This window comes from Musa acuminata, chromosome BXJ1-5, assembly GCF_036884655.1.
Source record: "Musa acuminata AAA Group cultivar baxijiao chromosome BXJ1-5, Cavendish_Baxijiao_AAA, whole genome shotgun sequence".
Classification (NCBI taxonomy): Eukaryota; Viridiplantae; Streptophyta; class Magnoliopsida; order Zingiberales; family Musaceae; genus Musa; species Musa acuminata.
In genome coordinates, this window is record NC_088331.1 from 42,594,021 (window position 1) to 42,611,977 (window position 17,957).

Genomic DNA, 17,957 nt, shown 5'->3' on the forward strand with positions numbered 1-17,957 from the left:
AGACTGGGATATGACGTTGCTGATGTCACTTACATGACATGACGTATCAAGAAAAGATGCTGTTGTCATATTTCACGATGGATGGTCCAACAAATTATAAAACAAAACATCAGCAACGTCCTATTTCACAATGCATGGTCCAACATCTCTGCATCTTCATGATACGATTAAGGTTTTTTTTTCTTGGCAAAAGTGTGTTATATGACAAGAGATTTGATCCTAAGACATCTGAAAGGTGTGATAAATTCTTTACTAATTAAGTTAGATAGTATCTTTTACTTTAAATTTAAATTTGTAAGATGAATGCATCACCATGAGATTAATATTTTAAATATAAAATTAATAAGATATATCACAATTAGACTATTAAATGAGTTTTTGAACCCTCAAATAAGTTAGTCAAATATATTGCAATCAAAGTGTTCAACCCAATCAAAGGTTAGGTTTATCATGTGGTAACCCAGTGGACATAAGGAGGCTGAGACCCTATCAACAAACATGCCATATGAATATAAATCCAATATAAAATGTTAGAGGAATATTCAGCCCATATCATCTTTTTTCCGATTGGGCCAAAACCATATCAGGAACCCCACTTGCCTTGGGCATTTTTGTAGGTCGACAATAATTCGAACCAAGGTTCGTCGTACCGTATCGTATCGGCGTTTCGACCCGGGCTCGATACCGGTACGGTACGGTATACCGCTCGGTACACTCACGTGTACCGAGCACTGTACACTGCTATAGTGCTACTGTGCACTACTACAGTGCTACTGTACACTGCTACAGTACTCGTTACGGTACGGGCGGTCCGCGTACCGCTAGCCTGTCGGACCGGTACGTACCGCCCGTACCGGACGGTACAGTCCGGTACGACAAATCTTGGTTCGAACACTCGAACTTCTCTCAACCACGCTGAAAGAATTTTACGAACATGGGTTTAAACCAAATTAGATTGATTCAGTTATTATCAATATTTCTTATGATATTTTAGTATTGAAAAAAAGGGCTCACATGTCGTAAGAGCATCAATCCATTCACTCGCTCAATAAGTGCTCTAGCAACGACGCTCTACCTTCAACCCACAATACATTCACCGGTGATAGACAACAATAGCTCACGTTGCCAACCTTTGACACTTTCACCTCAACATCGAACCCTCTAAAGTATTGGTGGTTGTTCGATGATCCTAATTTCTCTTCTTCGATGGAAACTCCCACCCACATGATGGTCCGTGTGAAGGTCTTCCCAAGTCGCACCAAGTAGGTTCAAATACTATTTGAGAGTGATATAGTTTGTCATCCCCTTCATCCCTCAGCTAAGCCAATTCATTCCCTTCTCCCCCGTAGCTGCAACCTTTTCTTCTCTTCTCCTCCTCCCCTTTCTTCCTCTCTTTCTGTCTTTCTCTATTCTTCCCTTCTCCGTCACAGTCGTAGGCTTCTCGTCTCTTCTCCTTCTCCCCTTTCTCCCTTCTCTTCCTCTCTTTCCCTCTTCTCTGTTCTTTCCTTCTCCCCCACAGTGGCAACCTTCTCTTCTCCTCCTCCCGTTTCTCACTTCTCTTCCTCTCTTTCCTTCTTATCTATTCTTCCCTTCTCACCCACTGCTGTAGCCTTCTCTTCTCTTCTTCCCCTTTGTCCCGTCTCTTCCTTTCTTTCCTTCTTCTCTATTATTCCCTTCTCTCCCACAACCATAGCCTTCTCTTCTCTTCTCTTCTCTTCCTCCCCTTTCTCCTTTCCATTCCTCTCTTTCCTTCTTCTCTATTCTTCCCTTCTCCCCCATAGCCGTAGCCTTCTCTTCTCTTCTCTTCTCCTTCTCTCCTTTCTGCCTTCTCTTCCACCGATGCTGTTAACGTATGTGTGGGAGGCGGTGGGAAGAAACCCGACCCTATTTTTTACCTTCTATAATTTAATCCTTATAATATCTATATTTATAAATAAGTCCTAAAAAAATTGAAAACATTACATTCTTCCCTATAAACTTCATATATCTAATAAGCAAAGTAATCAAAATTGATATATCTTTATAATATCAATCATGACATCACATATGACTTAACATTTTAAAACTTATATAAAAGTTTAAGACATTATCCATCTCAACAATTATTCCTTGAACAAAAATATTTTTGCTCTGCACTAAATATGAAAATAACTTAATCTTATATTATGCTAACGTACTTTACCTTCATACACTATACATAGCATAAATATTAATACTTATATATGCTCAGCAAATATTTCGTAGAACACTAAGAATATATTTTTAAAAAAAATATAATTCAATCTTAAAAGTTAAAAATAAAAATATATCACTTATCATATTTATTAAGAGATATCATAAATCATATCATGAAGTGAGAGTAACATATATGTATTATTTGTGCCTCCATTAACATGCTAGTTATAATCTAATATATGTGAGACTCGAGCACTACAAAAGGCCTTATCGATGGATTTCATTAACTACACTCTTCTGACATAGATATAGTAAATGGATCGGCACCTAACAAACATACTTCAAGAGTTTCACCTTGTGAAGGGGATTTATCTGACTTCGCTTTCATCAAATCTTTGTTTGTATAGTAGATTTGAAAGAAGTCGATCCCCATAAGTTTTTTGTTGTTGACCTTAAAGATGTTCAATGGAGACACGAATCTTATGAAAAATATAGTAACTTTTCATGCCCAAGTGGTGCTATACGATATACCAGATGTCCTAATATATCATGTTTTCCATGCTTGAGATTCTCTAATATGCTAACCAATACATTACAATTGATGCAATGGTCTTAGAAAAGCACACAAACTCACTCGAATTGATAAAGTAATAGTGTTTATTGATTTTAAATTAATTTTTAAGTGATAGTATTTTTAATTAATTTTTAAACTCATCAATAAATCAATATATTTCGTAAACTCAATTGATCAAGTTAAAATTGTAACTAAAAAGAATAAAACTAAGTCATAAATAAAGGGTAAGTAAAGAAAGACAAACCAATTTATCATGGTTCAATCTTCCTAACGTATGTCCACTCTTGATTTTTTTTTTTCTTAAGGCGATTGACTTTTACTACTAATCTTATTTCTAATGAGTGAAGATTAACTTACAATTATCTTCTTTTTCAATCTATAACATTTACACTCTTCTATTATAAAAATCTCTCACTTCTTATGACTTAGAATTTTAACTAAACTCAAGATGAGGAGGAGACTCGAACTATGCATAAAATGAGAGCTTATAACACTTCAATAACTCAAGAATGGATGCTCCATCAACTAGATTGAGTATGTTATTTATATACCTTGAAATGTTTCAAAAATAGAATCAAAAATTAAAATCTTCAAAATTTTAGGTACGGGTGGTATTACCACTAATACTAGGTGGTATTATTATCATAACTTTTGACACCAGTCACAATTCTAAACTCTAGTAGTATCATTATCATAATTTTTAAATTTTGGATGGTACTATCTATTAAAAAATCTAATCAAAGCATCACATATACAATCGAAGAATTGAAAACAAAATGCATATATTTCCTAAAAAAAGTATATCTCGTCAAAATTTGAAATCAAATAATAATATATTAAATTTATGATGTATAAATTTCGATGCCATTCAAAAAGCTTTTATATGATCTACAAGCGCATTGTTGTTGGATCCGAAAGCTATATCGACACTGATCTACGAAGAGAACTAAACTCGACTTATTCTTTCTTCTTATCATTCATACAACCACTATAAACAATGAATTAGAGACAAAAAGGAGATGAGAGAAGATATATAATATCTCGATGATTGATTCATGCGAGGAAAAGTAAACGAGAGAAGATTGTAACCTCATATATTTATTTTTGTTGAGTCCCTAGGAGATCATATCTATTTATAGACGAGAACAAAAGATATAGGATAAAAAATTAGATGAGTCCATCTCATCAAGATTATCTCTTAAAATTTTTTATTATAATTAATTTTATATTGAGCAATAATTATAATTAAATTTTAATTATATTTATAATATATCTTAGTTAATTATATGAAACCATATAATAAAAAAATTGATGAGCTCGAAAGTAATTACGTAAACTCCATCATCCCATGTCATGTGCCGTAATAATCACTCCTTGTGGCTCTAATGACAAGCACCAACATTTTGCCAAGAGTTACTTTTCGACGGGCATCATCACTTTGTTACGACCCACTCTCTCCTTTTTATATATGACCCTTTTATAAAAAGGATTTAAAAGGCATCACCCTTTTAAATCTGACCGAAAGAGTAGAGGATATATGACGTAACTCTTTCTTTTTTATAAAATATCACCTTCATACAATAACTAACGGCCATTACAATTTGATGATAACACCAAATATACCGAGACATTTTTACATTTCTCATACTCTCTCTGAGCTCAAGAAGCTCTTAATCTCCTTTGATAACACTAAAAACCATTCGACTCCTTCTTTATTTTTTTAAATATTCACATTTTAAATATTTTTCAATCGATATCTATATTTTATCTTTTTTAAACCACATCTTTAATTTAAAAAATACAAATTATCTCTCAAAAAGCTTTTTACCTTTTATAATATTTTTAACTTATTATAAAATATTATATTTTATCTTTTATAAAAATATATTTACAAATATTATAATAATTCATGAGTAATGATAATCGAATAGACATAATATGATGTTTGTTATAATGTCTTTATATAACATTTATGATATTTTTAGTATATTAATATAATATTATAAATATTATTAAAAAAATACTGTAAATGAATTAATTGAAATTATTATAACAGTTAAAAACTAATAATAAAAAATATTTTTTTAAAAAAATATTTTAAATATTATTAAATTAAAGATATTATTTTTTTTAAAAAAAGAGATATCTTTTGAAAAAAATCTAAAATATGAGTACTTTTTAATGTGCAGCCGGTCGGTAAATATCGGAGACTCTGAGACTTAATTCCAGTGTGCTAGCTACGTGATGTTGTATGCTTTTACGTGCTTATGACATCGATGGACTCGGGGAAAGAAGCCCAATGGGCTCCATCCATCTCTCGACACTAAAAAGCCCGATGGGCACCATCCATTTCTGGTGACTCGTGCACGTCATGTCATCATCACAATACACAGCAACGGCTCTCTCTGTGCCATTAACGTTGAAACGTCATCAGATTAGCCCTCAGGTTTCTCAACGAAGTAACACTTCAAAGTGCATGGATATATTTATTATATTCCTCGACTGGATACATACATGAAGTCGTCCCCGAAGGGAACGGGCAAGTGTGACTTGATACATTGACTTTGGGCTAAGCTGGCAGACCTGGGTCGGACGCATCGTGATTTATAGGTAGAAGCAAAAAGGGGACGCTGTTATTATATGAGAGACAACTGGGTGGGTGGGGAGATGGGGGGCCCTTGCCAACTTCATCACATACCTACCTCCCTCCCTCTGCTCTCACCCCTATCCCCCCCCCCTCTCTCTCTCTCTCTCTCTCTGCTTGTCTGCGAGCGAGCCAGCAGGGGTCCGGAACGTCTAGGGTTCTCCACAGGGGTTTAAGCTAGCAAGGAAGGGAGGGAGCTGCGTCGATGCAGAACCTCCCCGTTCCGTACAACCCACTTGATCTGAGGCTGTAGATCTGCATCGTCTTCATCCGCCCTTCCTCCCAGATGAACCGAGGTAATCTTGATTCGCGATCCGTGCTCTCGCTCTTCGTTGTTTGGTATACTGGATGACTCGCCATCTTTCTTTTCTTCGGGACGCTGCTCATCGTCATGGATTGTGGCGATCTTTCTTGTTGTCGAATTTGCTTGTGAAAATTCCTTTCTTTTATTTCCACTGGGGCCGAACATGTTCTCAGATCCGTCTCTGTGGAACGCTTCTTCGATGTTTTGTTATCAAATGTGCTCGTGAAAGTTCTGTTGTGTTGTTTCAACTCCATCCAAACGTGCAATTTCTTTGTTGTTGAGATATTACTAGTCTTGAATATAGAATGCCATCAATATAGCTGCCGCTCTTCTCGCCTTCTTCCTTCGTGTGGCTGGAGACTTCTTGAGAATGTGCAATAGATTTGCTGCTTGATGATGGATTAGATCTGAGTAGTGGCTGCTGTTTTTCTTATTTGGTACCATCTCAAGAGGACGCTTTCATTGGAATTATTTAGATACTGTAAAAGGTTAATTTTTTCCAAGACTAGTACGAGGGAGAACAGAAAAAGTGAATCATACTCTCAAGCATGCTATTTTCACCTTTCCGTTTTTTTTTCTGAACCTTTTTTTATTGTGTGGGTTTAACGGATGCTTCAAGTTGCATTAGCTGCAACCAGTGAGTAAGATCTTTCCACCTACTTACGTCTTTTACCTAATTTCGCCTTGGGAGAAATTACAAATAGCATTGCCCTTAAGGCTTATAATTTCAAGTACACAATTGGTCATAAATTCTGTCCCTTTTTTTTGGAAAAGCATTTCAAAACACTCTAAGCACATGCATCCCGGCACAGTGAGTCTGATCAGAGTTCTAACTTCTAAGCAGTTGTTTCTACTGTGCTTGAGTTAGAGAATGTTGCTACTAGTTGTCACTTACTTTTTTTTTTTTTTCGATCCCTGACTTGCACTGTACTCATAATATGTCCTGTTTCCAATAAAACAGGAGCAATGGATGGAGAGATTATCGGGGGACTCATAAACAGTATTTCTCGATTTATTCATCTGGTGGCTTGCCAGACGATAAAAAGTGCTGCTATAAAGGACTTCAGAAAAATAGTTGGCATATTGAAGCTCTTGAAGCCTGTTCTGGATGAAGCACTTGATTCGGAATTGCCTTTGGATGGGCATCTTGTAAAAGAATTTGAAGAGTTAGATGTGGCTGTAAATGATGCTAGAGAGCTAATGGAGAAGGCTCCCCAGAGAATGAGCAAGATATACAGTGTGGGTTCCAATTCATATCCTATGTTTTTTTCTGAGCATCATAAGCTTTATCTTATATGGTGTATGTTTCTCCGTTATGTTCCACATGCCCCTTTTTTATTGGTAATGGTGCTATTGACTTTGTTTGTTCTGTGTGTTCACTCAAATGCAATCTGCAGGTCTCATTTTATTTTAGTTCTATTTGATCTACAGCTTAATTCATTCTAGAAGTATTACTGACAATTCCTTGCTAGGTTAGTGGACCTCCAATGTTACTCAGGTCGACATCTTCACTGAAACATTTATTTCGTAGGACTATGGACCAGTGTAAGTGACACTAATTATTTCATATAATATGTGAGTTTTCCTGGTAATGGTACTTCTGATACTAATGCTTTCTAATACTACATAAATTATACAACAATGTCATAACATTATATACAACAATGTCATAAATTATACTACATAAATTATACAACAATGTCATAACATTATATACAAAATGCCTCTAATTTGATTTCTTCTAAATTGTTTGCATGATGTGAGAATTCATGGCACACCTAATAGTCTGGTCTAACATAGCAGTTCACTGGAAGTTGTTCAAGTCCCTGCTATTTCTGCTATATAATTTGATTTGTTTACTTGTGCACAACACACTGGTTCCTGAATCAGAACTTACATATGCAAGTCCTTTCTATAGGCTATTACCCAAAAGTCATTGTACAACAATGTCCTTTTGCATTGTTGATATAGTGCTGATGTGCAGGTTTTACAAAGTGAGCCCATGTTGTTGAGGGTCCAGAAGTCAGCATCAGAGATATGTCATTTCTTGAGTGCATTACAATCATCTCCATTCTCCGCTAGCATCCAGGTATTCAAACTAATTGACAGTTCAATTATTTAGTATGGAGGCATCTTTTGTGAATCATTTGCTCCCTGTTTTTGTGATTCTGCTCTGTAAGCACTCCGGTCTTTGAAAAGCTAATGTCAATAGATGATCTTCCAGCATTGCATGCAGGAGGTTCAATATATGGAGCAGGACCCAATATCAGAACTCATTGATCATGCTCTTAAAGACTTAAAGGAAAATACCATACCTAGCCTTGATGATGTAATAAAGATTATGGATACTCTTAGTTTGGCATCAAATCAGGAACTTCTGATGGAAAGTATTGCTCTTGAGAAGGAAAAAGCAAAGGCTGAACTTAAATCAAAAACAGAAATTATTGATCATATAAATTGGATCACTGTTCTAGTGTCACACATCTGCTATTGTATGGAGAAACTTGAACAGTTTGGGTTTGTTGATGGGGTTCCTGTTCCCTTACATTTCCGCTGCCCTCTATCTTTGCAACTTATGCTAGATCCAGTAATTTTGGCCTCAGGTCAAACATATGAAAGATCTTTTATACAGAAATGGCTGGATAATGGCCTCAGATTTTGTCCAAAGACACGTCAAACTCTCGTCCACACAAATCTAATTCCCAATTACACAGTCAAGGCACTTATTGCAAACTGGTGTGAGAAAAACAACATAAAGTTAGATGTTTCTGCACAGCCTGAGAATATCTCTTGTCCTTATTCATCAATTGCAGCTTTTGAAGATATCCAGCATGAAGATGACCATAGACATTCCACCTCCAGATCCTCTCTTGAAAGCTATGATAAAACTGAACTGCATAAAGTTAAGATATCATCAGGCTGTGGTCAACAAGATTGTTCCAATTATAGCCATCACCAAACAATGGCAGATAAGGTTAATTTGCAAGGTGATGCTTTGGTTGAGAAAAATAGTTGCCATAGTCACAGTGAATCAATTTCAAGTGTCATTTCTAGCATTGAGGTCATGAGTAAGTTTGATGAAAAAGTTAGTTTGCCGGGAGACATCACATATCCATCATATTTACCCTTGAATAAAGAACTCAGTTCTTCCTCATGGCTTTGCTCGAACCAGCATTTTGGTTCTAAAAACAGGCATGGAATTGATGACAAAGGTCAACCTTTGCTCCAAAGCTCAAGGTTGGATGATCTTACGACTGCTCCCCATGTTCAAAATCTAATTGATGATCTAAAGAGTGAAGCACCTGAATTGCAAACAGCTGCTGCATCCAAGTTGAGACTTCTTGCAAAGAACAATATGGAAAATCGTGTCCTTATTGGGAAGTGTGGGGCCATCCCTTCACTAGTCTCCTTGTTGTACTCGAATGTAAAGAAGGTTCAGGAAAATGCTGTAACTGCCCTGTTGAACTTGTCCATTAATGACGATAACAAAGTTCTTATAGCAGAAGCAGGAGCTGTTGAACCACTTATACATGTGCTGGAATGTGGTACCACAGAGGCCAAAGAGAACTCAGCAGCAGCATTCTTCAGCCTCTCTGTCATGGATGAATATAAGGCAAAAATTGGACGTTCTGGTGCTGTCAAGGCATTAGTTTATCTTTTGGAAACTGGTAGCGTTAGAGGAAAGAAAGATGCTGCTACTGCATTGTTTAATCTTTCAATATTTCATGAGAACAAGGCAAGGATAGTCCAAGCTGGAGCAGTAAAATACCTCATCAAACTGATGGAGTTAAGCACAGAAATGGTTGACAAATCTGTGGCTCTTTTAGCTAATCTATCAACGATACCTGAAGGACGAATAGCTATCGCCCAGGAAGGTGGCATACCACTGCTTGTTGAGGTTGTTGAGACAGGCTCTCAACGGGGAAAGGAAAATGCAGCATCAACTTTGTTCCAACTCTGTCTAAGCAGCCAGAAATTTTGCAGTCTAGTATTGCAAGAAGGAGCTGTGCCACCTCTTATTGCACTTTCCCAGTTTGGAACGCCCAGAGGAAAAGAAAAGGTATGGAATCTAAATGACTCATTTCTATCTCTGATGGTACAGGGATCACTGGCATGTTAACTAGCAGTGATGGATTATTTAACACAGCAAACAAATCATTTGATGCAATCACTGCAATTTCATAATTATGTTAACAATGTTATGCAATTGAATTATTGAAGTTTGGTATACTATAAATAAAGTTTGACTGAGGCACTATATGCATTTCAGGCACAACAGATCCTAAGCCACTTCCGCAGTCAGCGTGAGGGGGCGGCACGAAAGAAGAAATCGTGATATCTTCTGCTGATCATATGATTCTGTTGGATCCTCTAAGAATAAGTGCGGCAGTCATATAAAGTTTGCATTATTATGAGGTAATCCGTTTTGATTCATAAAGCTGCGTATCTGTTTTCCAGACATGATGGCACCTCAATCCGAGCATGGGGGAGGCTTAAATGATGTCGAACTTGTGGAGGTAAAGGTTGATTTTGATGTGCTCTTCTTCTCTTTTGTTTGGATTGTAAATATAGATATTGTAAATGTGATGCACAAATTGGATTTAGTTGTTATTACTACCGGGTGCAGTATCAGGTTTTTTTTGTTCTCTTCATGTTCCTCTTGCTACATGTAATGGTCTTGTAATCTAACTCTTTGGCATAAGCTGTTACCAATTTTCCTTAGGCAGTCTATTTCTTAAACCTAGAGAGGCTATACATGCTGGGATTGGCTCAAGAGAAAAATGTATACAAAATCTAATGAACAACTAAAAATAGATCCGACTACTGAAACTTACAATGGTTTAATCCTGCCGTAGTTGCATATGAGTGCAGCATTTAATATCAGAGATAATTAGCGATATGAATGGCTATGTAAGCTTGAGTCAATTGCATGCATGATCTCTTTCTTGCAACTTACAAATAAATAAATATAAATGCTCATGTTCTGTTGCCGGGGAACTTTAGTAGGAAACACTGAACTTTCCCTTTACCATATTACCCCTATGCCCTTTTTATATTTATCATTTTAGCCTGACTTCTAGTTTTTTACTAGAACGGATGCATGTATCTTGCGTGTTGACTCTGTCGCTGCGCGTTGATGGCATGCAATGTTGACTCAGCAGCGGCTGTCCCGCACGTGACTTAACGTACCTCACGACGCTCCGTGGTATACTCTCATCATGTCATTTGGCACCCTATGATTAGTCGGAAAAGCTGTAAAAGTCGATTTTACCTTGCATTCATATGCTAAACAATATCTACTTCTTCCTCAAACTTCCAAGTCTTTGATCTTCTAATAAGTTTTGGCATTTCCGATGATTTATTTACAGTTCTTGATGTTGGCGTCCAAACGCCTTCACTGACCCTCCACGATCATGCACACAGGCGAGTCAAAAACTAATTATATTTTAGAATAATTTTCTAAATAATACATGAATGAAAGGTTCATAATACCTTTTAATAGCAAATCACACCTTGGGACTTTTTTTTGCATCATTTATAATAATTCTATTTAGATTTTTATTTGATTAGATTTTTGACCAAAACATATTTATGATTTTTTTTCTAATATATGATTTATCCACCTTAAATTGGTGTATTACAAAATACATCATCCATTTGGAGTGCTCATCATATTTGATATTTTACATTTGTACGAAAAAATATCATTAACGTCTTAGTTATTTTTATGTGGTTCGTAACTATGTGCATAGGATTATCCGAAGCATTTCCGATGTGATTTCGAGATGGATCTAAGATGGTTTCGAGATTGAGATATCGAGCTCCTAAGGTGAAAGTATTATGCTCTCAATGTAGAAGTATTATGCTCTCCATGTGCCACCTGTATGAAGACCAGGGTAGGAAGAGGTTTCCTGACTTGGTTCTTCCGATGTTCAAATTAGTAATTCGATATCCCTAAATATGGGCTTGAGTAGTTCAAGAAAGGAGAGAATCCTTCCTCATTTCCCTAGTTAGAATGTGTTTTTCTATCTTGAAGAAGGGGAAAAAAATTTATGATATCCTTCTTTGTCATAAAGGAAGAGAATGGAGTTTAGGATTATCTTCCTTCTCGTAAAGGGAGATGAGAAAGTTTGTGATTATCTTCCTTGCCATAATGAATGAGGAAAAAGCTTATATTCGTTGGGAAACCTGGGGCAATATCATATATGCAACAGAAGAACATAAAACAAAAATTCTAGATTTTTCGTAAAAAAAGGTTCTTATCGTCGTGCGAAGATTTGTGCACGAGAAACAAAAAAATCAAAAACTACACGCATGTGAAAAGAAGTGTTATATAGGAAAATCGTATATTCCTAAAAACTTCCAGATATGTAGGAGAAGATTAACGAGGTAAACTGTCCTCCTCTCTAGTAATGATTCATATGGTTGATGTGGTAAAGATGCTCCTCAAATTACTACATGATCTTCCTCTACACGTGCACCACGTGATTAAGATGGGGTCAACCATTCTTGCTATCCACACGCCCCAAACTGCTAATTACGTGAATGATGACACATATGATATGACACACATTCTTTTTACTTATTATTATTATGATATTTATCATATATATATATATATATATATTGTGATGTATATACATCTGTGCAATGAGAATTGGATCGTGATGAGATCACGATAATGAGACCGATTCGCCTTTAAATATAAACCATAAATAATCTCAATTATATGTTACTCGAGAAAGATATCAAGATAATTGGACAGATTGATGTACTGTATACCTGTCAATATGATGGAGGTGGTTGGTCTCATAGCTGCTTGTGTGGGAATACTAAGGATACAATACAAGTGCTCATTGGAGAATAAGTTCACTAATTGATTCACTTATAGAATAATTGATGGTTAATGATACATCAATATTAGACAATAATTTCATCATCTCAGTGGTATATCTGGTCCTTAGACTTGAGATACCAAGGATGTCATGTATAAGTACTCGATACCAAATTTATAAGTCTGAAAGTTTCATATCTAATATAGTCGGTTATCGAGAATGATAACTAATCTTACGAGAGCTATTGAGTATCAATAAAGGATCATCCGCTCTTAGTGTCATGAGAGGAATATCACATATATTATTGCTTAAACAAATATCTGGCCAAGGTCATTCAAATTGAGAGAGAAAGAGTTCTTCGGGAGAATCTGATTTGAGTGAGACTCGAGTAGAAACCATATATGCTTGACAACACCATACCCAATATACAGTATATGGGGTATTAGATGAATGAGGAACTATAGGTACACGGTAATTGAGGATAGATAAGTCCAAAGGATTGGATTCTCTAATATTGTTTGGGAACTATGTTATAGTGGCCTAATACATCCGTAGTCGATGAGTCAAATGAATTATTATGAAAATAATAATTCATTGAGCTAAAAGAAGTTCTGACATGTATGACTCACGACCAGCTCGATATTGAGCCTTTGGAGAACCAAGACTAATCCCTCTAAGGTATATATCCCATTAGAGAAACTTCTCTCTTCGTATCATTCAATTTGAAAGTTTCGGAGACCACCTTCCCCTAGACTACTTCGCATTGCTGAACAAACTGTGCATTATTCTGCCTCCCATAAACACACTTACTAGATTGTGACTCCACATCAATACCGCCCCTGTTGCACCCCTTAGCCCTTGCGTGTCTATTTGGAAATGTCAACCTCCTCGAAACCTCATGTGGTCCTATAGAATCTACAAAAGAGAAAACGAGTTAGAGAAAGCGTCACACTCGGGATCCATAAACAATCATTTAAGCAAATATTTTATAACCAATACATATTACAAATAGACTTCATAAGCTTTGAATGACTGCACAATAAAGGGTCCAAAATGATCAACTATAGACCGAAATCTCCCACAAGTGTCCACATGACATGACCTTTATTTAAAGTCTAAAATAGCCACCAGACCTAACTAAAATAGGCTTATTAAGCCTTCAACCATCCCTCTATATACTATGCAAAGCATGAACAAACTAAAAGATACTGACATACATAAGCATTACATCGAACACCATATTTACAATTTTATCCATGATAATGCGATGATTTGAGTAACATCTTCGTCACATCTACCATGTGGATCACTATTACAGAGAAGGACAATTGACATCCTTCATCTTCTCGTATAGATCTAGAAGTTTTCAAGGATATACGATCTCTCTAGGTAACATATATTTCATATATGTATTATTTTCGGTTATGCATTTTTCGTGCACTAATCTTTGCACGACGACAAAAACCTTTTTTTTTTATGGGAAATCTATGATTTTTATTTTTTGTTCTTCTACTATACATGTGATGTTGCCCAATATTTTTCAACATATTGGATACTGATAGTGTATCTTATATCGTTGTAGGTTCTGGTAAGACTTAAGAGATTGGTGAGAGGGGAGGTGAACCTTAAGATGGGGAGTTGTACAAAGATTGCTATTGTTCCCATTATAAAGGTCACACTATAGTTGCTTGGTGGAGCTTTTTTTAAGCAATATATGCTTGCTATTTTATTCCTTTAATTATTAGAAATATTTATTTCTATTTTTATTTGATAAATAATGGATATAGAGGAATTTTTAAGAACATGATCGTTCATTATCCTAGATGATAAGATCATCGAAAGAGAAATATTAAGTAATGATTTATTCATATTGGATAGTGCTCAACATGTCATAAATATAAATGTGTATAAAAAGAAGCGAGAGATAAGATCAGCAATATATACCTATAGCATTGTAGGCTATATCATATCCACGAAGGATGAATCCAGAGATGACTAAAAGATAGATATTTAGATCCATTTGATTATGAATTATATGCAACATATGAGTCTTGCTTTCGAGGGAAACTAATCAACTCTCCATTTAGTAGAACTGGAGAAAGAACTAGTGAGTTACTAGAACTTATATATACTGATGTATGTGGTCCTATGTTAACCCAAGCCATAGATGATTATTTCTACTTAATTACATTCACTGATGACTACTCAAGGTACAGACATATGTACTTAATGAAGTATAAGTTCGATGTCTTTAAGAAATTTAGGAAATATAAAAATGATGTAGAAAATCAGGTTGGAAAGAGTATCAAGACTCTTCGATCAAATTAGGAGATAAGTACTTGAATACAAAGTTCACCTAGTTTTTCAAAGACCATGGGATCTTGTTTCAATGGACCCTTCCTTATACACCTCAGCTCAATGGTGTATTAGAAAGGAGGAATCATACGTTGTTAGACATGGTGCAGTTCATGATAAGTTTCGTCGAACTACCCATCTCATTCTGAGGATATGTTTTAGAGTCCATAACTTATTTTCTAAATAGAGTTCCAACTAAGTTGGTAGTATCACACCATATAAGAAATGAAAAGAAAAAAAACTTAATCTCAAGATTGTTAATATTTGGGGCTACCATACCCACGTTAAGAGACATAACCTCGACAAGTTGGAATCCAGGATGGAACGGTGCAAGTTTACGTGATACCTCAAGAAAATTTATTGGTATTATTTCTATCACATCGAGGACCAAAATGTCTTTGTAGCCAAGAGGACATTGTCCCTGAAAAGAAACATATTCTTGATGAAGATAATGAGAACGTAATTTTGATGAAGATAATGAGAACGTAATTTAGCTGAGTGAGGTAGAAGAACTTAATTACCATTCCTTAACTCGAGTTTATTCAAATGTCTAGCAAACAAATTTTAATTTTATATAGGTTCCACGATATCTTATTTTTAAGACAGGAAAAAAATTTAAACACACCCAAGAACATGAAATCTGCAAAAGAAGTATATCTGTATTACGTCCAATAACCTAATGGGGAAAAGGAAAGCAGAACAGAGTAACCATCATCTATGGATTCCTACAGCATATAATATTAAGGTATAGCAAACAAAGTTCGAAGCCAGGTGCTTGTAAAAGGAATAATGGGCTCAATTATAGCAAAACAGGCATTTTGTTCTTTCCTCTTCTTCAATAAAGCAAGGAGATGAGTAAAAGTTCTGTTTGGATAAACATCGTTGGTATACTAAATCTACCTACCAAAAATTAAATATTTAAAACTTCAATTGATAAAATTTTGAATATATCAGTTAACGTATTTGGTATCAATCCACAGGTTGAATTCCGTCGTCGTCCGTACATAATAATCAAGGAAACCGAAATTAAGCCAGTTCAATTGTATCTTAACACCCGTTTCTAGCATTTTTGGATTGTGAGCAAAGACGTACGTATGCCTCTGTCAAGTAGAACTCAATGGTGTTGAAGTGAGTAATGACACGTAATCACTGACCGCATAGACGAAGTCAAGGGAACATGTAAACATTTTACTTCCCCATCCCAAAGTCGGGTTCTGATTTCGTTTCCCCGCTCGCCTTCGGCTCCGCTCCCACTCTCTCTTTCTCTCCCTCTCCTCGCCGGATCGTTGCTTCTCTCTGGTCCATCGCTTCCACCCACCCACGCACCCAAACCCTAATTAGTCCCTCGATCCACCATCGGTACCGCATAGCTCGTTCCGGAGTAGTTCTTTCCCACCTTCACGGTCCGCTCTAACCCTAATTCGAATTCATCGCAGCAGCAGCACCAGCTGTCGCCGCAGCGGAGGACGCGTCGTCGGCTATCTAGCGCGCCTCTCACCATGCCGTCCATACTCTCCCCGGGTAAGATCCACCGGTTGGAGCTCGAGAACTTTAAGTCCTACAAAGGGTTCCAGACCATCGGTCCCTTCTACGACTTCACAGCCATCATCGGCCCCAATGGCGCTGGAAAGTCCAACCTCATGGATGCCATCAGCTTCGTGCTTGGCGTCCGCTCCGCCCACCTCCGGGGAGCCCAGCTCAAGGATCTCATCTATGCATTCGATGACCGCGAGAAGGAGAACAAGGGGAGGAAGGCCTTCGTCCGGCTCGTCTACCTTATGGCCAATGGTATCGAGCTCCAGTTCACCCGGACTATTACTGGTGCCGGCGGCAGTGAGTATCGGATTGATGGCCGGGTCGTAGGCTGGGATGAGTACAATGGCAAACTGAAATCGCTCGGCATCCTTGTAAAGGCAAGGAATTTCCTCGTCTTTCAGGTAACCCAGCTGACAGAAGAAGTTTTGCGCTGTTTGATGTGGTTCTCATTTCTCGTAGTCTTAATTTTGCTAAATCGTGTTTGAGCCTCAAATTGTATTGTTCAGTGATACAGATACGTTCTTTGCGTACTTTTCTCATTTTGAGCAGAATTTACTTCAGGATTCAGAAGTGCAGAGGAAGAGTAGCTGCGTAAGCCATGTCCCATTTTTCAGCATTTTTCAGCTGTAATAGACCTTTTTCCTGACCTCTATTCAACAAAGATATAGCCTCAACAAAGGAGTCATAAAATATCTGGTTTAGCCTCAATGAAAAGCTAATGTGGGAAGTTACTAGCAATTATTAGGCCTTGAAAATTGGTTTGCATATGCTACATTTTATGGAGTATAGTTGAATTTAAGAAAAATCAAGATGTATGGTGAATTTCTTTGGCTGGTTAGCGAATCCCTGTCCCCTTTCTTTTTTGTGTCTTTTTCTCATTTTTTTTCCTTTTCTTCTTTTTGTTTGTTGACTGTATGATGAATTGACCTGCAACATTTTATCCTTTTTCCCCCTCTAATCCAAACCTGTTGTACACTTATTGACATGAACTGTCTAGATGTGTTATCACAGAACAATGTTTTATGATCCTTGCAGATTGATAGAATAGCAAATAGATCCACCAAAGCTGAACAGGAAATTAGCTGGTGGGTCCCTTATATTTTTGTTTTCCCATTGGACAGGATTACAAAAGCTAAAACATGAAGGTGTCAAGAGATATGTACCTGTTGTGGGGGGAAGGTTTCTAAGTGTTTGCTGGCAAATTGAGTGACTCAAATTTGCAAATGGAAATATGAACTTGCCAAGAGATGAATACCAAACTTGTTAATCAGTTTTAAGTAAAAGACTTAATAAACACATGGATGATATCCTGAGGATCTGGTTGAATAAGAAGCAATTTAAAGTTTGATATTCTGTAGGTTGAGTCAAAGGATCCAGTGGAGGAAATGTAAGATCTGGAAGGAAACACTGAGAGCAGGAGAAATTTTAAGCTCCTTGACAACAAAGAAAATTGACGTATATCAATTAATCCTTTTGAACACTTGAAGAAGTGCACATGGAAGATTTGGTCAAATTCTTTGCTTAAAGGGAACC

At 36.6% G+C, this 17,957-nt stretch overlaps 2 protein-coding genes across 8 annotated transcripts in view; both read left to right on the forward strand.

Moving 5' to 3' along the window:
* Positions 1-5,445: 5,445 nt before the first annotated feature.
* LOC135674386 (U-box domain-containing protein 3-like) lies at positions 5,446-10,941 on the forward strand. 7 transcript variants are annotated; one of them, XR_010513602.1, is made up of 7 exons: positions 5,447-5,689; positions 6,659-6,936; positions 7,682-7,786; positions 7,922-9,757; positions 9,968-10,078; positions 10,156-10,214; positions 10,790-10,941. XR_010513602.1 is itself a non-coding variant. In XM_065184184.1 (6 exons), the coding sequence occupies exons 1-5, from the start codon at positions 5,680-5,682 to the stop codon at positions 10,031-10,033; spliced, it is 2,295 nt and encodes a 764-aa protein (XP_065040256.1). In that variant the 5' UTR covers positions 5,447-5,679; the 3' UTR covers positions 10,034-10,078; positions 10,156-10,419. The 7 variants fall into 7 exon arrangements, 5 of the variants coding, with proteins under 5 accessions (XP_065040257.1, XP_065040256.1, XP_065040255.1 ...); XR_010513601.1 differs by having other exon boundaries at positions 9,968-10,214; XM_065184184.1 differs by lacking the exon at positions 10,790-10,941 and having other exon boundaries at positions 10,156-10,419.
* A 5,153-nt stretch (positions 10,942-16,094) lies between these two features.
* The window catches only part of LOC135674387 (structural maintenance of chromosomes protein 1-like), a 35,764-nt gene continuing 33,901 nt past the window's right edge, over positions 16,095-17,957 (forward strand). The window contains exons 1-2 of the mRNA XM_065184189.1: positions 16,095-16,247; positions 16,325-16,825. Of these exons, the coding sequence (XP_065040261.1) occupies positions 16,388-16,825 (438 nt within the window). The 5' untranslated portion in view covers positions 16,095-16,247; positions 16,325-16,387. The remainder of the gene's footprint in view (positions 16,248-16,324; positions 16,826-17,957) is intronic.

Excerpts from the sequence above, each read along its gene's own strand:
- LOC135674386 (XM_065184183.1), top strand. Across the intron at positions 6,937-7,681 it reads GAATGAGCAAGATATACAGT|GTTTTACAAAGTGAGCCCAT; the intron begins GTGGGTTCCAAT and ends GCTGATGTGCAG. Across the intron at positions 7,787-7,921 it reads CATTCTCCGCTAGCATCCAG|CATTGCATGCAGGAGGTTCA; the intron begins GTATTCAAACTA and ends ATGATCTTCCAG.